Here is a 22,090-nt window from a genome sequence, read left to right as displayed (position 1 = left end):
ATGCACCGCTGCCTCCATAAAACTACACTCGGGGCATCTGTTAGGGAATTGACACAATGACATAAAAGTCTACACGGTATGAGAATGGCTCATATCTCTTTCTTGGAGAGAGACACAGGGGCTACTAACCTCTTTGGATCGAATGCATCCGACTTGGCAAATTAAGGCAGCAATAAGAGAGCCAATTACACAAAATGGCGTATGTTATGAGACTGTTCGCAATTCTTCATTGCTGAGCTGTGCACAGAATTATCTTAGGATGGCCTATCTCTCTGTTCATTTGGATGTCCCAAACATCAAAATAATTAGTTGGAAAGAAGAGATTCTTGTACTCTTGGAGGCTCATTTTAATGCATGCCGGGACATGTGGCAGGCATAAAGTTAAACATTCAGGAAAGAGCTCTTGCTTGGAAAGCTGCAGTGAATGGGTGAGATGGCGCCTAGTGTAAATAACGAAATCTGTTCAAAGGACACTGCTTGAAGCCTTAAATGATCTCCTACCCAGTAAATACTGAAAACAAGTGACCTATTTGATCATCTATCCATTGATTCCTTGTACTTTTCTTTAGGCTTTTTCTTTGTGGCACTGAGCAAAAGCCTCTTAAATAGCTCTAGAAACACACCATGTTCTTGCATCCTACAATGCAGAATAGAACGACTGTTCTCTTTGACAATAGAAATACGATCACACTGCTCAGTTCCGCAGTCCATTCAGACTCCTAATCTGTCTGGTGAACCCAAAGATGCTGTGTCCTTTGTAATGACTATCTCGAAGTTAGGATTATTTTATAAGAAAAATCCCCAATCTTCATAGATAATGTCATATTTGTAGAAGATATGTTATTTTGAAGGTACTCATTAATTCGATCTATAATTTTGGAGGGTACCAAGTTTCATTTACTGTGTACAGTGCAGCATAGAACCAAAGATTTATTTACCCTAAATTTAATCTTTTTTCAAACTTCACAGCAGAACTTCCTGTTGGTGGAACCAGAGATTTGGGCGATCCTCCACACATGTCTTTTCTGCATAGCCTGAGATGTTCTTTCTTATGTTTCTTAGTACATCCTCCTTTAAGACTAAGGTCACCATTTTTTGTGTCTTTCTAAGGTCTATCCTCCCCAACAAGCAATTGTCCTTACCATTTTCAGAGCTCTCTCAATATCAATTCCTTGACTCCAGGGCACAGCAGGATTTGCTAAGCAGTCTCCAGCACTGCCTCTGCGGGAGACATCCACTCTCTGTCTCCTCAGGTATCGGAAGGCTTCTGCTATGACCAATATTGCGTCATGTGTCAGCGCAGATGTATACTAAAATAAACACATGAAAAACAAGATAGCATGACAAACAACATCATCCTCCAACCTTGCCTTGTTCCTGGTCTTTTTCATTCACTTTCACCTTTTGCTCTACAAAGATATCATCCTAATTATTTGAGTTCAGAATTCTCTGTGGGCAAGCCTGACACTGATGCATTCAACGGTGATGCCTCTTACCTCATGTGTGCACATGTTAGGGTTATTAAGATCAAACGGCTCAAGGGAATCTTTTTCTTGCTCTCAAGACTGTTTCATATTGAGTGAGTGAGTATGAAAGGCTGGGCATTTTGTTAGAGAAGAAATGCATGTGATGTTAAGGGATGGCATGTACAGATTAGAGAGGAAATAGCATATCCTAAAGCAAGGCTGAGTTATTGCTATTTATAATAGAAAATTCAGATCTGCTGTTTACTTAGGGGAAAATGGAAATAGCTAAGTTAGACAGCTTGAAATTAATTTGGAAGGAAACATTAATCATTTCTGTCTGGACCATGTTTGAAGCAAGCTAGGACCTCTGGCCAGCAATAAATCAGTTTTTGTTTCCCAGGGGGTAGCAAAAACCAAAGATGCTTTTCAAGTGTCGAAAATTACAATTGTTATTGAGTTTTAAATCTGATAACGTTGACAATTTGTAGGCAATGTTTCTTGATGCTACCTCCTTCAGGAGAGAGCACTTTACTTTCTGTTCCTTGTATACAGTTATACAGTGACATGTTCTACTAGGAATGCTGCTAGTCACTTAACACAAGGGATTTGATTATCTGCAGCTTGAAATGGTGGATGCTTTTTCATTAAATGAATCAACAAAACATGATTAAAATAATCTGGCCTCTGTTTTGCAAGGGTGACAAATACTTGTAGAATATGGAATCTTATTGACTTTTAAAAATGTATCAAAATGTCCTAAGGGGAGTTCTTACTATATAAAAGTCTGTCCAGATACAATTGAGAGTGAATACATTGTTGTCTTTACAACTATCAATTTACTTTTTCTCTTGTTACTTTTCTTTCAGAAGCAACTCATCAAGTATAACTATAATGGGAGCCTATTTTCTTTCATGAAGAAAAATCTTTGTGTTTGCCCATCCTAGCACTATCTACAGCCTGGTACAGATTTTCCTTCCAACCAACTGCATAAATTGTCACTAGTCTTAATGCAATTTTTCTAAAGCTATATTAAAAGAACTGTTTAATTTTGTACTTTATTCAGTTTCTATACCCATGCATGAGATTGCCCCGCCAATCAAAAATAAGTAATAAAAAGAAATATTTATGAAACATAGATTAAACAGCATCTAGATTTTAATTTCTAGATGATTTTCCAACCCTATTTAGTCTGTATCAAGAATTCAAGTAGGATCTTTGAATGATTGAATATAAGATTCAATACTTTCTTAAACTATTTGTAGGGTTTTAATTATAAGACTAAGATTTTTTGCAGTAAATACTAGCATATTGCATTACACATACTCGTTATTAATGGGTACATGAGATGGTTTTCATTACCTTTTTTAGAAGTTACACATCTTCAGAGCAAAGATAATCTATGCTGCAGTATCTCTCTTTATATCATTTATCCTTGTTCATTTTGTTGTGTGTCTAACATTGTGTTTCTAAAATCATTGGGAATACTTAAAATAATGAATAAATGTGTCTTTGTCTTCTATAGTTGCTAAATCAAAACATCGAAAAGCAGCATAGTTAAGCAGTTTCATGGAAATATAAACTTGCATAAGCTTGCCTAAATATAGTGTAAGAAGTCATACCAGTTTGGTACATTAAAAAAGATTTGATTATAAAGGATTCCTCATTGGGAATGTGACCATATTCACTGATTGAAATTAAGACATCTGGTCTGACCAAGGGGCAGGATGATTTAAGATGGAAATCTCTGGCACATACAATCTATAGTACAGTCATACAGTTAGCTTCTAACTAGTGAGTGACTTTATTGAGTTGTAAAATTATGTTTAGCTCACAAGTTTTCTAGAGCATTTCAATTGTTTAAAATTTTACTTGTATTTCCTTGTATCAGAACTTCACAGGTTCTGATGTGATGTGACCTCTTCAGGGTAGTAGGGAATACATCTTTTCTTTCATCTCTCTTTTCTACTGTTCTCTACCCTATTATTGTCAGGGAGAAAGGAGAACTAGAATGTATGAGAAGGAAGACTTTCCTCAGTTTCCTTTTCTAAGGGGGAAGGTTTTAACATACTTGACTCTTCATCTTACATCACAGTCATTGTATACATTTTTACTATAGCAGCAAAAAAGAATTAAAAGCTAGTTTTATACTTGAAATGTTGTGCTGAGGTCATGAGTACTCTCTCTCTCTCTCTATATATATATATATATATATATATATGTGTGTGTGTATGTATATATATATATATTCCTTTGAGTATAAATATATTTTACATATATATATTTGTGTAGCACAAATAGTTTCAACCTAATTTATCTGTTTTAAACTTGTGAGTAAATAATAGGTTTTCTAACCATAGCGAACACATATGAAACATATACACTCTAAATATAACTTTCTGCTTTTAATATTCTAGCTTGACTTTGGGAAAATGAGCAACTTAGGTAATCTAATTAGTCTTAATGACACTTTTGTAGACAGGTAACTATTTCTGTTCAATAGTTCCATACATATAGGTACTACATATTCTATATTAGAGACTAATTCACTTGGGTGTTCTGAGATTCATGAAACTTCTTATCATGGGGCAATCACATAAATAATGGAAAATCCAATTTTCTGTTTCAGACTATCAATCTTGACCTAGTCCAACTGCTGCTACCCTTTGCCTGATTCAGGCTGTTGTAATACTGTATATCACCAAGAGAATATTAGAAATGAGATTCATTTCAAAATTAAACCAATTTACTTTCAAACAGCAGATTATTTTTATAAGATGTACTATCTATAGTTTCTTTAATTGGGGGTTAGGTTATACTATAGAATCAGTTGCAGCTCATTTTTTCCCAAGAGTTGTTGAATCATGTCTGAGGGAAGAGCACTTGAGCACAGGATGGTTTTAAGTATATAAAGGCCATATTGAAAAGCTTTGGAAAGCTGGCCTTCGGTGTCTGTGTGTCATGGAGTATTACCTTCAGTGGTGCATTCTTGGCTTCAGGGAATTCCCTTTCATCCAGTCTCACCCAGCGCTGTATGAACTGCTGAACCATTGGGTTTTCATTGTTGACAATCTGGAAACCTGTAATGTTGGCTCCCCCATGCATGACTCTTTCCAGTAAAATGTCAGTAAAACCCTGGAAAGACAGTGAAAGGGATCATGAGTGTGAGAGACATACATTTCTGTTTACATTTCTCTGTTGGAGAGTAAGGGTGAAATGAAAGAGTCCTTCCCTAGGAGTGCTTATTAGCAATAAAGGAGGTCCTGAATACAAAACTAATTCCTAAGCCACCATGTCTTTGAAAGTACAAACAAAATGGAGAAACAGTGCATGCTTCCATTTTTCTATCTGTGACCAATGCAGGTTTTGCTTTTAAGCAAATGATTTGTTTCACTTACCTGTATTTTCTTCAGTCTCCCTACAGAGGGTCAAATATAACACTATGCGACTAGAGAATGTGGAAGATGTTTGACCGTAAGAAGTGCTATAGAAAATCTTTTCTTCACCTTAACATGCTGAGGAGAGCAAAGTGCTTCAGCTTCTTGTGATGAGTATTTAGACATTCGTGATTCACAGAAATACCAGTGAGTGAAGCTGACAGCTTGCCTGTATATGATGGCATAAACCCCAGGGTGCGTCTCACATGAATCCATAAATGAGTCTTGACATCTGTATAGCATCCACCATTTGCTCCTTCACTTGCTCTGGTTACCATCTGGTGTCTCTGTCACCCAAGTTCTTCAGAGTGCTCTCCCCAGGGTTCACACCTAAGCCTTTCCCACACGGGCACTGCCAACTCCTTTGGGTATTACTGTCTTCTGGGATACCTACCCAGGAATCGCTGCTACTTCTGTTGGATATTGGTCTGCTGTGCTTTGTTGCTCAGTGTGTCAGAATCCTTAATGAATGGATGCCAGCTTTCTATATCAATGGGAGGGAAGGTGGGGAAATCTCAGAGGAGTTGGGGGAAATAAGACTATAATCAGAATATATTGTATGAAAAAAAAACCTATTTTCAGTAAAAGAAAAAAATGTTCTTCTAGGAAGCAGAATTTTGTGGCAGTAAGAAGGTAAAAAGATAGTACCATCTGGGAATTGCCTTTATTTTTCAAACATAGGAGTTGGCTACTTCTGGGTTTTCCTCCAACATAGCTGCTACCAAAATTCAGGTGAATAGACTGTGTACCTTATTATTCTTGCATTTAGAAAGAAAAGAAGAAACAGAAATTAGAAAAGAAAATAGATGTATTAACCATTTGGGAAAATTGCAAAGCGAAAAAAAAATTGCCCAATGTATCCGTGGCAATTTAACTGCATATAAAAATCAGGAGACCAAAATTGGAAAATACATTGATTTTTCTCTGGAAAAAAAAGAAGGGGTCATGAATGTAAGAGGAAGGTAAAGGAGAAAAGAGAGGAGAGGGAAGGGGTAGAAGTAATGTACATACAGTACTTATGTACAAACTTCTTCTAGAGGACAACATTTTAAGTTTAAATAAAAAACAAAACAAAACAAAACAGAAACAGGAAGACGCTCCTCTCTTCTTTAGATTATCTTCAGGATTTTGTGTGTGTATATGTTCATGTTTATGTGTTCATGTGTATGAATTTGTGTAGCATATGTGTGCACACGTGTGTGGAGACCAGTGGTCCATGTTGAATGCTTTCCTATTAATTGCTCTCAATTTTTTTGAGATAAAAATCTCTCGCTAAAACTGAGGCTCACTGACTTGGCTATGTTGGCTAGCCAATTAATTCCAGGGTTCTCCTGTCTCGTCAACTCCCCTTTCCCCACACTTGGATGACAGACACTCATCACCATGCCTACCTTTTCTACATGAGTTTTAGGGACCCACATTCAGGACCATATCTATAACTTTTAAACTGAGCAGTCTTCCAGCCCAGCATCACCTCTAATACTTTAGTGTAAGAACATTTCAAATACATGGAAACTTTCAAAGTAACATGCAGTGAATACCCTTATAGTCAATATTCATATTTTCTTATTGATGGTCTCTGGTCTACTACTTCATTATGTTTTTGGAATACATTTCAAATAAAATAAGTGGTTTATATGCAGATGTTAATATACTTTAACCCCAAAGATTTAACACCAATGTCAATAGCTATAATTTCCTGTTCATATCATATTTTCTTCCTTCTTTTTTGTATTTGTGGTATAAGTATGTGTTCATGTGGGCATGTAAATGCGGTGTAGATACAAGTAAATGTGCATGCATATGTGCATATTATCTTTCCAGATTTTTTCCTTTCTTTTTGAGGGAAAATTTATAGGTAATGAAATATACAAATTTAAAAGTATACTTGATATGTTTTGATAAGTGCTCACGCCTATATTATCCATACTCTTATAGTTCTTTTATTGTCTTTTTCACTTTCAAAACATCTTCCTTGAGGTGTGATAATCACAAAAAAGCATGTGCATATCTTTAAGTGCATATATTCATAAATATTCATAAACTGAGCCACAAATGTAAGCATCCTCAGAAGTGCCCCATGTGTCCCTCTCCAATCACCAACCCCAACTTTACATTCTTAATTTTAGAGCTCTTTAAAATAAATCAAAAACTGTTCTTAGAAAAGATTTTAGTGAGACACTTTCTCAGTAATTAGTTAGAAGCCCTATCATCTTCCTTTCATTCTGAGATATGAATTTAAGGAGATTGGACAAGGAACCAATTAGTTTGGTTTGCATACTGAGAATCACTCCTCCTTTCTAATAACCACAAGGCATTTTAAAGTTAATAATAACTTGTTGTGATGACTTTTCTCCTAAAGGATCCCTTTAGGAGAGATACTAAGACAATATTTTCTCCAATTTGCTAACCCCCGTACTAAAATCACCAGAGAAGCAAGCTTGTATATAAAATCTAGCAGAGGCTATCATTGATATGAAAGTCTATTAATCCATTCTCCACTTTCAGAATAATGAAAAATAGAAAACAGAGAATATGGGTTTAATTAATAGCTTCAATTTTACCAAGTGAAAACATTGGGCAGTAACAGATATTGCACAAGAACCCCACTGCCAATTTGTATGCTGTCATGGGTAATGGGTAAGGTCTTTGATGTCTTCACAGTGGTCAAATTGTGGGTAAGGCTTTTAAAATCTCTCAAAAGATGCATCAAACATCAGTAAATACACGGATGACAATAAAATGGTTCAATAAAATGGTAGAGGGTCAGTGGCAGAAGACAGCCAAAAAAGGTTTTGGTGCCTCCTCCTCTGCTATTCTCTCCTCTATTTATCCCACTTATAGAAGAACTGTTCTATTTCTAAAATGAGTTGCTACACTCTGTTGTTGTGTACAGCTAGCACTGACAACGTTATAAATTGAGGCTCCAAAGTACCCACAGTTAATGAAATAGCCATTACAAGAAAGCTGACTAGCAGATGCATAGTAGGTAGACTAAAAACAAAATGGCAAGACTAGGAGTAACGAGTACAGACTAAAAGGCAAACACTGCTAGACTTCTACCTCCCAAATTTTCAGGCACTATGTTTTGTCATAATTTGTAGTTAGATTATTGTGCATGTCATTGGGTTGAGCACACACAACTCTTCATAGTGTTTTATTGGCATAAAACCATTGTAAAGACACTAAACAGAACAGGGTAATCATAAACACACAGATTATACAAAAAGGAGAATCAAATGATGGTTGCAAGGAGGGCCGTAGTAAGATAATGAAGTTTGAGAAAGGAAGTTCGCAGGCAGCTAGCTCACTTTAACCACCATCTGATTAAGACATTGGACATTGTGATTGTTTGTATAGCTCTTCAAAATTCACTTCTTGCATGGCTACACAGAGAACTTGAAGTTGATTCTGACAACAAGTCTATCTAAGGACTGTATATAAACATAGCACAATAGAAGAGACCTTCAATACTCTGACCAATAATGAAAACTAAAAGATGAAAAACACTTAAAATACTCTGTTTTGGGATACACAGTCTCAATAGGGGAAGGCGATGAACAAGTCCTGATCTATATTCATCTATTTTTATCAGTATTGTATGGAGTTTAACTAACCAAAGTTCTTACCAAATTTACCTCTAAGAGTTGCCATAAAATGCTACTAAGTTGAGAATAATAAGTCCATACATATCTAAAAAATTCACAAATGCAAAAATCAACACTGTCTACTTAGTGAGAGTAAAATCAAGAGAATAGTGTCAGTAGTGGAACAAGGGGAGGTTCAGAACTCAGGTAGATCCTGGACTCACTTCATTGATTCCACTTGGCAATGTGGTCACTGTTTTCCTTTTCAAACTGCTGTCATACATTGTGAGACATTGTCATCTCTGAGAACTGAGCCAAGTTCACACATGTTTACCTATAATGTTGACAGAGGAGAGATGACTATGAATCAGTTACTAACGATGGGAAGAAACATTAAGATGGAGGAAAAGGAGGATCCCAGTTCTCTTACGGTTTGGGTTCTCAGATAAAGACAAGAGATGTTTGGCTCCTGAACTCTTTGAATAACATTCAAAACATTAGGAAAATATTCATTTCTGTACTATGTGATTAAATAATTTTCATTCTATAATATGTTCACTGCCACTAGGGTGTAAGACCCGTGCGAATCAGGAGCTGGAGAAATGGTTCAGCAGTTAAGAGCACTGACTGCCCTTCCAGAGGTCCTGAGTTCAATTCCCAGCAACCACATGGTGGCTCACAACCATCTGTAATGGGATCTGATGCCCTCTTCTGGTGAGTGTGAAGACAGCGACAGTGTACTCACATACATAAACTAACTAAATAAATCTTAGAAAAAAGATTGGTGCTGATTTCTAAAAGCAATACAATGACAGTAATGGCAGGCAGGAGCACAGACAGCACCCAGAATAAGTGAGTAGGACAATGGAAAAGTTTTAGAGGGAGGACTCAGTGGCAGGATGAGGAAAGTTAGGAGGAAGTCTGATGTAGAGACAGACACTGGATGGTAATAACTCACAATTTCCTATTATTTCATCATTTTAAGGAATTTCACTTGCCCAGAATGCTTGCTAAATTTTGCTCCTTGAGTTTGTCTGATCTCATAGTAGAAGGTTAGTATATTAAAGGGGAGTCTCTTCTAAATCTCTGGAGAGATATTAATTTCTTAGAGTTGATAACAAATCCCATGTGAGTAAAGGAGTAAATAAAAAAGAGTACATATCATTGATAGGCAAATCAACTTATAACTGATATCTAAAAGGCAAAAGTGGTCTGGTTTTATGGCTTGCCTGTTTCTATTCTAATATATATTCAAATATGTTGTTTTTATACTATGTACTGCTAGATTGAACTGCTGACATTTGCAGTTAAAATCCCAAGTAACAAAGAGACTTCATTGTCTGGAGAAATTTAACAATGAAAGCATTATTAAAGAGGTGACTCAAAATTATCTATATGGGAAGAGAGCGAATTAGCAGAACAATGGAATGATAAGACAGATTTTCTTTCTACTATGGTTCAAACTACTGTGCTTCTGATTATATCTCTAGATTGCATTTTGATATATATCAATGTGTGTGTGTGTGTGTGTGTGTGTGTGTGTACAGATTCAGAAAATAGACTAGATTATTTGGATAATTTATACATAGATATTAACATAAGGGAACTATAAGATGATAAAGAAGCTGTGATTGTGGCAAGGGGAGAATATCAGAGATTAATATTTTTATTAAGACTAGGTATAAAAAAGCTTCCTTCTTGCTTTGCATCTTGTCAGAACTTGGTCAGGTATTTTGAGTATCCATAGATTTTAACTAAGGTTCATTTCTTGTGAGTATTTGGCTAAAACTCATTGAGACCAATGTATTTCTTGAAAAGAAAAATATAACAGAAACATTCACTGGTTACAAGGGAGGTAGAAGTGAAAGAGAAAACAGGAAGCTCTTGCACAGAGTAAGGAGAGATCAGAGAACAGCACTGGCTCTGAGACAGAACCTGGCTGATTTGAGGTTCATCTCTTCTCATTGGACATGGTTCAAAGCTTTTGTTAAAAAATCATATTCATTATATGCCACTTCAGGTCATTTAACTTTTCTACAAACTCTGGCTAGTTTTCAGTTCTTGAGATGACCACCTGTAGACCCAGAACTGGGAGGGACTATGTGCTAAGTTGACTGAAAAGTCCGTAAATCAAATAGTACAACGGAAACATCTACACCACACCTAGAAGGTGAAATATGAAAATAGTTGTGTGAAGGTTATTGGTAGAGACAGAGTGTCATCCTATAACTGCTTCATAGGTAAGGATAGGACTGGGGCAATTACTGCTGGGCTTTCTGTTTCTCTTCTAATGTGTCCTAAAGCTATCTTACATTGTGAGCTACCCTACCATTAGTAGTTAGACTTTATGGGTGGCATGCAGAAATACAACCCGCGGGTACAGAAAACTGGAATTATCTGGGTAACTTTAGCAAAGAAGTCTCCAAAATTACATTCAGCATACGATAGGGAATTTTTTTTTAATTAACTTGAGTATTTCTTATTTACATTTCGAATGTTATTCCCTTTCCCGGTTTCCGGGCAAACATCCCCCTAATCCCTCCCCCTCCCCTTCTTTATGGGTGTTCCCCTCCCAACCCCACCCCCATTGCCGCCCTCCCCCCCAACAATCACGTTTACTGGGGGTTCAGTCTTGGCAGGACCAAGGGCTTCCCCTTCCACTGGTGCTCTTACTAGGATATTCATTGCTACCTATGTGGTTGGAGTCCAGGGTCAGTCCATGTATAGTCTTTAGGTAGTGGCTTAGTCCCTGGAAGCTCTGGTTGCTTGGCATTGTTGTACATATGGGGTCTCGAGCCCCTTCAAGCTCTTCCAGTTCTTTCTCTGATTCCTTCAACGGGGGTCCTATTCTCAGTTCAGTGGTTTGCTGCTGGCATTTGCCTCTGTATTTGCTGTATTCTGGCTGTGTCTCTCAGGAGCGATCTACATCCGGCTCCTGTCGGCCTGCACGTCTTTGCTTCATCCATCTTGTCTAATTGGGTGGCTGTATATGTATGGGCCACATGTGGGGCAGGCTCTGAATGGGTGTTCCTTCTGTCTCTGTTTTAGTCTTTGCGATAGGGAATTTTTTAAAGGCAAGGTTTGTTCTAAGGCATAGAATAGTCGAAGTAGAATCACTTTTTATAATATAGTGCAGCTCACCATATCCTGCTGTACTTTTCTTTTTATCAAATCCATTGGAGCTACTAATTTCCTCGCTCACAAATATTCCCCGGGTTTGATTTCTCCTGATTATCTAAAAAGGTTTCCCAGTTCCACTGAAATCTCTACAAATACAACAATGTAACAGAAAGGACAACGATAATGAGAAGCAAATCAGGAAGCACCGATATATGAAGGTTATGGATAGAGCCAAGGAAGGTGGGAGAGTGGTGCCTACTGTTGGGCAGCACTCAGCAGACTCCAGCTTGCCTTCTAACATGATCCAAACCATGCTGTCATTTCTGCTACATGTCGCTGCATTCTGTAGCCTAGAGTACGTTCAAAGGGGACAACTGGGTGACTATTGAATAGGAGAAGACATAGGTTCTTGGTCCTGCTATGCCTTCTATCATGACTTTTCAAGAAATTTCATTCTGTGAGCTGGCCACTTAAAAACATTATGTGGAAGCGTTGTTCAAGTGTCACTTAAGCTACTATAAAACAATGACACCATGGAAATGTCCATTGAGCACCTAAAGTATATAAGGGAAACATTGGTGATAGAGGTTAGGGCTTATGTCTGTGAGGAAGAGTTTGCAGGCTGCTGGTTCCTAGTTTTATTGTGTTTAAGACAATTCCTTTATTCCAATGTTTTGTTGGATTTTTCTTTTGGAGTTGCTAACACACAAGTCTCAAGGTTTGTTATAAATGTTGTCTTAGCCTGGGTTACTGTTGCTGAGAAGAGGCACCATCACCATAGCAACCCTTTTAAAAGAAAGCAATCAATTGCTTACAGTTTCCAAGATTTAGTCCATTATCATCATGGCAGGGATCATGGCAGTAGGCGGACATGGTGCTGGAGAATTAACTAAGAGTTACATCCTAATATGTAAGCCAAGAGGGAATTACCGGGTTTGACATGGACTTTTGAAACCTCAATATCCAATTCCTTTTAGATAGTGCTACTCCCTGATTACTAAGCTTTCAAAGATATGAGCCTATACGGGCCATTCTTACTCAAACCACAAAAAATGTCAAATATCTCTAAAACTTCTGCAAAATTTCCCATATGATAAAAATGGCTCTCATCGGTAAATAGGTTAACAGGTAAATAAAAGGTGGAAGAGAAATGGAATAAAGAAGAACGCTGGTGAAAGTAGTTGGCTGAGGGTAGAATGCCTGATTCTTAGCTCTTTGTCCTTCTCTATCATTTGAAAATCAGTTTAATTTCCTTCACAAATTCCTAGATACAACAGACACACCCCATTGCATTTTGCACACTGTGGCTTGGCTTCCCTCAAAGCCTCAACAAAACACGGATTCAATTGGGTTGACCAACAAAAATTCAGTTCATGGGAAATTATTCGAGTGATGGGCTCTCAGTATGCAGATAGTGATAGGATGCTGAGAAGCTGCAGTGAGCCGTGACTCCCAGTCAGGACTACATTAAGGGGAAAGAACCAGAACTTTCGATGGGCTATGGCACCAAGCTGCAGTGTTGGGTGAGTTAAGTATGTTGAATGCACCCCCTCCTCTGAAATGCTTTGTTGTTGCCTGTGATAACTTTGAACTCACAAATCCACCTGGCTCTGTCTCCCTAGTACCTAAGATTATAAAGTCCTCACAACTGCCCTGGCTTGATCAAGGTGTAATTTTGATTTACTGTACTTTCTAATTATGAAATCCACCAGATCAAGGAGCATCTGTATACCCAGAAGTGGCAATTCTGGGTTAAATGGTAGTTTTACTTTGAGAAGTTTTTGAGGAGATTCCATGACACTTACCAACATGGCTGTGCTAATTTATATTTCCACCAATTATATTAAAGAATTATCCTTTCTCTACATCTTTACAGACATTTTTGATTAGCAACATAATGACAAAGCAAACTCCACATCAATTTTGTCTGTATTTTCTACTAAACCGCGTGCTTCTTTTTCTTTTCTTTTCCTCTTTCTCTAATGATTGCATGGACTGTTGTACGTTTGATGACTGCTTGTGGACCTTTGTCTTCTCTATTATTCCATTCCCTTCTGTACAATAAGTGCATTTGTATAGTCACTCTGCAATGTCATTGAAAAGTTACTTCAAGGTCCCAAGTTCCCCGTTGTACTAAGTGGAATTTCTGTTAAGCCCATTTTATTATTTCATGGGGATTTTAACAATTACAACTCATTATTAGATACTCAATTACTTTTGTGGGTTTACACTAAACATCAAAATCAGTGCTACTTGCCTAATTACCACAGTGGTATCTTTTCCTTTGGCTGTCTCAGTGAACTTTGCACAGGGAAGCCATTAGATAATATGAGGGAAAGCAGAGAAAGATAGATTGGAAAGGAATCCTACTGCTGATATAAAGGGTAAGTTAAAACGTTTTCTCCTTTTCTAGGTATTAAATATCTGTTCATCTGACTTATTTACCTCTGTGACAATGGCACTATTCACTGGAAACATGGACACTGAAGATACTCATTTAGACTTGTAAGTTAGGCTAGATTTCATCAACTACATATCGCCTTTCTCATATCTGAATTTGGCTGTAGAAGATGAACTGTGACTTTGTGCCTAAGAGGTTTATGTAAAGTACTGTGAATAGTCCTTGGTTGATTCTGTACATCCGTCACTCACACGGTCTCTGATAGGATTCCAACTTCACAAGTTTCTAATGACTTTGGTATTACATGATCTCCATTGATTGACATTTAAGCAGATCATTTTCCTTCAGATAGCATGGAAAATTTAGAAGCTGGAAATGAATGCATTCAAAGTTTACTTTTAGAGCATTTATTTTCTGGATATTATACAGAGACTTCTTGCACATAGACTTGTTCTTATGGTACATTTCGTACATAGAGGAGACCAAGCACAAAGTAAGTTGGGTGACTTTTCCTCTGTTGATAATAGATCATGGGCGAGAAATGGGCAAGTGGCCTGCTAGAGGGGAGATAAAAGCAGTAGACTGTGGATTTGGAAGGCTGCCAAGGACAACAATTTATCTAAGCATTTGGATGAAGCCTCCTCTGTCTTTAGTGCTATTTGAATTGTGATGCTTCAACATAGCAATGCCAAGTAATTGTGCTGGCTTAAGGTAGCAGGTTGTAATGAAAGACACAAGTCTTTTTTTCTGGAAAGCAGAGCCTTCCTCCAGCTGTGTGCAGGGGAAATGGGAAGAAGGAAAGAAAACACCATGGGAATTAGCACTTGATTACAGTTACTTGAATTGTTTGCTAGCTGGTTTATTCTCTAATCCAATCACCAAATATTCTCTGAAATCTTCTAAATGGATAGAATTGTGAGCCATAGTATACCTGGACAGCACCTTAATGGGACTTCAGTCTATTTGGAGCTATTTGTAAGGATTAAAAAAAGCAATTGTGGCTTTATAATTGCAGTGAGAAAATAGCCTCTGATATCTTTTTGTTTTGAACTAACAGATTTACTGAGGTCTGATTTAGTTATTGTAGAATTCATCCACTTCACTCTGGTGACTTTTGAGGCATAAATCAGATCATGTCCTTCCCTAATTTGAACCATATCAGTTACTTTCTATTGCTCTTTTAACTGGCCTAGTAAAGCCTTGCTGTGGTCTAGATAAAATTGCACTTTGACAATTTAGGAAAAGCATGGTGCTAGGAACTCTGGCACGTGATGTTCTGTTTAGATGAGCTTTTCCTGATTGGTCATGTAAATGGATCATTCTCACTAGTTAGAGCATCCTTTTGGTTGTGAGCCTATCCTTTAACAGCTGAGCCATCTCTCCAGCCCTAGAGCATCCTTTTGAAGTCACCCTTTAACAATATTTTTTTTTCTGACTGCAGTACACGAAGTCCAGTACTGATTTCGTACATTGTGGCACTTTTTACTCTTTGTCTATCTCCAGGCCATTTACTATAAGCTAGGCAAGACTGTTCTCATCAATATGATTAGACGTTTCTCAGGGACATGGTGTCCTGTCTTTGTAGTGAAGTGGATACAATTTGGGGCATTCAAATGATATAGGAAAGAAAAAAAAAAAAGAAAGAAAACCTACGGACTGGTGCATTTCCTCAGTAGATAAAGGCACTTTCCACCCAGCCTGATGATCTGAATTTAATCCCTAGAACCCTCATGAAAGGAGAGAACCAACTCCTACACATTGTCCTCTGCTTTCTACTCCCACACAGCAAAAAGGAAATAAAAATAAAGAGACCATGTATACTTTTAGGGTTCTAGTACCCCATATGTGTGTGGACTAGTGCTGGTTCATTGACTGTTACCAGTCAGGTGATAGGATAGAGGAATCAGAATAATTGGTATCAATATTTGTAGCTGTTTCACTTGGCTTATGGCTACTGAACTAAAATATTAAATACCAACCAGAGCTTCCAGGGACTAAGCCACTACCCAAAGACTATACACGGACTGACCCTGGGCTCAAACTGCTTACGTAGCAATGAATATCCTAGTAAGATCACCAGTGGAAGGGGAAGCCCTTGGTCCTGCCCCTGGTTCACTGAACCCCCAGTGAATGTGATTGTTGTGGGGAGGGTGGTAATGGGGGGAGGATGGGGAGGGGAACACCCATAGAGAAGGGGAGGGGGAGGGGTTAGGGGGATGTTGGCCCAGAAACCGGGAAAGGGAATAACAATCGAAATGTAAATAAGAAATACTCAAGTTAATAAAGAAAAAAAGAAAAAAATATTAAATAGTAAATATAAAATATTAAATATTAGACTTATATTTGTTGCATCTGCCTTTGACTATTTCACTTAATTTATTTTTGCTGCCCTTTTATTGTTCTATAAGGGTTTGGGGATAAATGGGTTAACCTTTATAAGTGAAGAAACTCTTTAAAAATCAGATTTGACATAAGAAGGAAATGTGTAAAACAGAAGTGAAACAAGCAGAAATAAACACTGGTTGAATACCAGCTTGATGTAATATTTAAGATACACGATGCATTGCCTTTGTAATCTCTAGTTCTTGGGGAAAGGTAGGCTGTGCTAAGTAAATAGACTTTCGGTTCTGCTGGACACCATAAAGGTGAACTTTGAAGAGACCGTGGGCTAAGATCTAAAGAGCCGAATGTTCCACCTAATAGAGGTAGGGGCATGGGATTTGGGAAAAAGGGAAGAGAAGGGAAAAAAAGAACTAACATTAAAACATTGGGGAGATATATAATGGATGGTATTGTGGCCAGAATAAAATGAAAATTCTGCTGGTGGAGGAGCTGATGAATTGGTTTCAGTTACTAACATTTTCTACTTGACTCTAAGAGAGTTTGCTTGTGGATGTCCTAGGGACCATAGTCCAAGTATAGACAGTTCTCACCTTATGATGATCTGAAATAATATTTTTATTTGCTTTTCAATTGTGTGAAAACTATTGTGTGTCATTAAAAGTTATACCTTACGTTTTGATATACATGGTGCCTAGGGGTATGACTCTGTATGGTGATCCTGGGCAGAGGCAGTGAGCTGCTCCTACTCAGCCACATAGCTTCCAGAGTGAAGGTACTCTGTAGTGTCCTGTGATGTTCAGCTAGGATATTCAGTAGTTTAGGCTACTAAACACATTATCAAGTTATGATATTTTCAATCTAAGAAATAATCCCATAAAATCATGAAACACCTGTATATAAATCTACTAAGTAGCTTCATTTTAGAGACAGCATTGAGGAGCCCAAGAGAGAAGATATAATTCTACCAACTCATCTTAGAACATTGGCTAGGTAGTCATCTTTCTTTGTAAATTCCTGACAGGAAGGAGGGGTAGCTGGTAAAGGGAGAGAGAGACATGGAGAAGCATTTTGGAGAAAAAGGAATGAGTATCTAAAGTAGTCTATTTAAGCTGACTAAGGTTTGTGGCCCTTGATAGTATGATAGGGGTTTGGAATTCAGACCAATTCCTAGTCTTCTGTCTCTTGGTATTCTGCTATATCATATCTCTGTTTAAGAAGAAACTGGCCCTCTTCTGGTGTGTCTGAAGACGACAGTGTATTCACATACATAAAATAAATCAATCTTTAAAAAAACTGAAGAAGGAACTGAATCCTGAGTCACCAGAGAGGTTGTTTGCCCAGGGGAGGTGACTGTGTTTCCTGGCACTTGGGACCAGTGGCAGCTTTTTGCCTCAAGCCCACTTCCCTTGCCTACAAAACTAGGCTCCAACCGAATGACCTCTGTGCTTACATGCCATCTGCTGAGGGGATTACAACGAGTGGCTTTGAGCATTTGAATTTTTATATAGAACATTACAATTGGGAGAACAACGGAAGGGGAAGCAGAGAACAGAACAGGAAGACCTGGAGGGGGAAGGGAGCAGAAGGGACTAGTTGGTCTTGGCAAGCCAAGCAGCATGACTCAATCTCATTTGCTTTGTCTTGAAATAAAGCAGGTTCTTCTCTGTTTTAGATTCATACCAAGATCTGGGAAGCACAGAGGTTATTCCTTAAAAACCTAGGTTGGTTACTGCTGGATGTACTTTTGCATACAAGTATATGAGTGATGATTTCTGTCCTAGTGAAATAAAAAAAATAGATGTTTCTCTCCTCATTTCTTGTGACATACTGTGAGTGAGGGAGATGTAGGGAGAAGAGACAGCAAGAGGGAAAAGGAAGGGGGAGCTACAGAAGAATGAAGGATAAAGCAAAGAATGGATAAAGGAGTGGATGTAGTGGGATGTGTCTCTAGATGCATTCCATTTTTGGACAGCTTTAAAACACAGAATCACAAATTGGTCCTTGTTTTAGTTTTGTTTGTTATTATTTGAGTCACCCTTTCCTTCTAGGCCCTTCAGGGAATTCTGTATAAAGCTGAGGATGGCCTTGAATTCCCAATGCTATTCCATCCACCTCTCAAGGGCTCAGACTGCATGCCTATCATACCATGCTGCTCAGCTTGCTGTCCCTGTTTTTTAATTGTCTTTGATTTCATCACTCACTAATTCTACCATGTGTGCTTCAGATCTTTACATCTCTGCATATGCATGAAGGTCAAAGAGCAACCCTTAGGAGTCTGTTTTTACTACCATGTGGGTGCTGGGGATGGAACTTGGGTTGTCAGGTTTGCTGGCAGTCAGCTCTACCTATTGGGCCATCCCACCAGTCCTTCTTTGCACAAATTCTTCTGTGACCTTTTCAGAGCTGACCTGTCTTGGTGTGATGCATGGGTGGACTGAGCATGAGGAACAAGTCACTTTACAATCGGATTGTCTATATGACTTTGGAGAAATTGGGTCTCTTTTCTGAGTCCATTTCCTGATATTTCAAAAGATTTGAGGAGGTGGTGAATGAGAAGTCTCTACTCATAGATGTTTTAAGATGCTCAAAGAAGTTCCAAGAAAATAGCAAGCACAGCAGGGGGAAGTCAGAGATCCATTAACTCCTATTCCCTTTCTCCCCTGTACAATGCTCAGCTTGATTGCCTGTCCTTGACATTCTAAACCACTGACAGCTGACATTACCCCACCTCCATTTGCAGCATCCCTAGCTGCCACCAATACCCGGGAACTGTGGGGAACTGTCTTCTAAGGCAGTGGTTAAACACTATAGCACCGAAGTGCCCTGCTATGGCTCCCGTTTTCCCCTGGGCACTTCAAGTTCTTGGATATTTGGTCTGATTTTTTAAGGTATCCTGAACATCTGCTATTGGACCATCTCAACCTGAATTTAATTTTCCTTGTATCAACTGCTTGGCTACATTGATTAGTTCTTTGGGTCCTTATCTCTGTTTAGAACTTGGCTGAGGGCACTCATGGTTCTTTCAGCTTTTGCCCATCTGGACTGATTTTAATGTTTCATTTTGCCTTAAGAAGAGTAGGCCTCTGGTTTTACTCCTCTACCTGTGTGCTTACAGTTTGTTCCATTGCTGTGTTTACACTTTCCTTCACAGTCACCTGGGTGACATCTAAGGAGAAGTACAGAACTACAAGTGACCTTGGAGTGTTTTAACATTTTAGTCTTAAGCATGCCACCTTTTACATTTTTCTATTTAGATCTGTATCTGAACCAAAATTTACCTAATTTTTTTAAATATTGACTATACTTCTGAGACTTAACCAGCTATTTCTGCCTTCTTCTAAGAAATGGTGTCTGTGAACTCACAGACGTGATGGGGTAGTGACTTTTTCTACTATGTATTTAATATAAGTTCAAAACCAATAAGCTCTCAAAAGGTTTTGCCATGCACTCCTTAACACTGGCTCGTGCAAATGACATATTCTGGGAAATAGTGATCTGGTCTTTCTCCTCCATCTTGCAAATCAACAAATAGGTACAGAGGTATGTCTAGTTAAATGAATTCTAATGCCTGGGTTTGCATCATGGCATACAACCTCCATCTTTTACATCAATCCTTAATTGTGACTTCAGATTTTACATATAATATCTGAACTACTACTGTCAATATATATGAAAAAATTAAATCATCATACATGATATGCTTTGCAATGTAATGTAAAAGGTACTGTTATAGGACCCAGCCATGTAGGAAAGAGACACTGTTTAACTGACAACTTGTAAGCACATACTAGCTATGGCCGGGGACTAGAGCAGACAGAGTAACAGCACTGTTTTAGAAGAGAAAACCATTAATTATGGAACAACTCCTAGCAAGAAAATACACCAGCAATGGATATGCATATGATATGTATATGTATATGATATGTATATGTATATGATATGGATAAGTATATGATATGGATATGGAGTTTGTAAGAGTCTTACTTGCTTAACAGGAAAGTCTATTTCTAGTTTGATCTCTTCACATCTTGGTTTGCGTTCTTGGTAGACTCTTTGTTTCTTCCAGGGAGTTTTAGCAAGATGGACTTTTCTAAAGCTTGCTTTTCACTTAGAGTGTACACACTGACCTGTCTATGGCCTCTGTTGAAGCACTCATGGAATTCTCATTGTAGGACTGTCTCTAAGGAGGTTTATGTAAAAGCATATAGAAGTCTTTGACAGATATGTGTAGCTCAGAATCACAGCGGACACTTAGAGTATAGGAAGCTCAGACAGGGTGAGTGTTCTTGAATTTGCATTTGTAGAAGAAAGGAGTTCTTCTGTGCTGTTGTAACACCAAGACTGACTAGAGTTTGTTCCCCCGAGTACATACACATCCTTAGATTTCACCCAGCTGGCTCATCTTGAAAGGCCAGATGGCTCATCTTGGAAGGAAGCATCTTCTTAGCTCCACTTCCTTTTTTGACCATCCAAATGACTTCTAAATAGTTTTGCTTTACTCTGTATGTGTATGTCATTGCTAGAGGTGTTTGGAGTATTTTTGTGTACTTTAAATTTTCTGGAGACCAGGATTGAGATGATTTGTTTCACTATTATTATCAGTTGAGTAGCAGTTTCTCTATCTACTGTTGTAATAATATAGAGTTCAGGGACTTACAGAAACTGTGTGGCTGAGCTCAAATGAAAAGAAGGTCACTAGAGGAAAAAGTGGTGGCTCAAAGCACAATGAATGAGTTCATGTTTTCATGACTCACACTGACATGATACTACACATTACTTTCTTTTAGAAGGAACAGATTTTGCTTGTTCTTGTAGGAGGCATCTCTCTAAGGTCTCATTATCCTGAATTGTGTGCTCCGGATTCAGTTCACCACTCATTTCCATAATACCCTTCCACACTGTCTCTCTGTGTCCCTTGGTCTAGCTCTTGCTTTGTTCTTTTTTCTCTGTCTCTGTGTCTGTTTTTGTCTGTCTGTCTGTCTGTCTGTCTGTCTGTCTGTCTGTCTGTCTGTCTGTCTCTTTCCCTCTTTTGTTTAAATTCAAACACTCCTGACCTTGTGGATTTTAGTCAAACACTGAAACAGCTACATCCACACTCATTATTCTCCCAACATGGTCTTGCTACGGCCTTGTCCCTTTCAATTTCTGTTTGCAGGAGTATACCACCACGTTAGGTAGCAATTCTCTCTTGTTTCATCACTCTGCAGGCTTTTTGGGGGGGAGAGGGAGAGCTAATCAGATCTGGATCTCAACATTGAAAGGAAATATATTTGAAAAATTTGATTAGGCGTAATGAGACCTAGCTGGAATTCTAGGATAGAAAAGGTCTCCTTAGGTCATCTTATGGCGGCTGAGACAATCATTGATGTGAAGGAGCTCAAATCTTCTCAGGCAGAACATGCCTCCAGTTGTCCAGTGAGCTGACAGGCTCCAGTTTCAGGTGCCATCAAAATCTACCTTAGCTTTCAAGAGAAGGACATTTCTTCCTTGGCATCTACCAGATAATGGTTGATCAAAGTGAGACTCAAATGGCTTTTTTTTTTTCCTTTACAATTTTTATACCTTTGATCTCCTTCAGTTTTCTTTTTTTTTTTTTATTAACTTGAGTATTTCTTATATACATTTCGAGTGTTATTCCCTTTCCCGGTATCCGGGCAAACATCCCCCTCCCCCTCCCCTTCCTTATGGGTGTTCCCCTCCAAACCCTCCCCCCATTGCCGCCCTCCCCCCCCACCAGTC

The 22,090-nt window shown here is 38.3% G+C and overlaps 1 protein-coding gene across 7 annotated transcripts in view; it reads right to left on the bottom strand.

The window, feature by feature from the left end:
• Positions 1-22,090, bottom strand: part of Gria3 (glutamate ionotropic receptor AMPA type subunit 3) — a 265,716-nt gene that overhangs the window by 78,028 nt on the left and 165,598 nt on the right. For all 7 annotated transcript variants that reach the window (XR_005497951.2, XM_017601951.3, XM_006257501.5 and 4 more), the window contains 2 exon segments: positions 4,437-4,598; positions 1,143-1,310 (listed from right to left, as the gene is read on the bottom strand). Coding sequence is in view for 6 of the 7 variants with exons in the window: in XM_017601951.3 (XP_017457440.1) it covers positions 1,143-1,310; positions 4,437-4,598 (330 nt within the window). In the remaining variant the exon portion in view is untranslated.

Source organism: Rattus norvegicus, chromosome X, assembly GCF_036323735.1.
Source record: "Rattus norvegicus strain BN/NHsdMcwi chromosome X, GRCr8, whole genome shotgun sequence".
NCBI classification, from domain to species: Eukaryota; Metazoa; Chordata; class Mammalia; order Rodentia; family Muridae; genus Rattus; species Rattus norvegicus.
The sequence above is the reverse complement of the archived record's forward strand: the minus strand, read 5'-3'. Positions and strand labels throughout refer to the sequence as shown.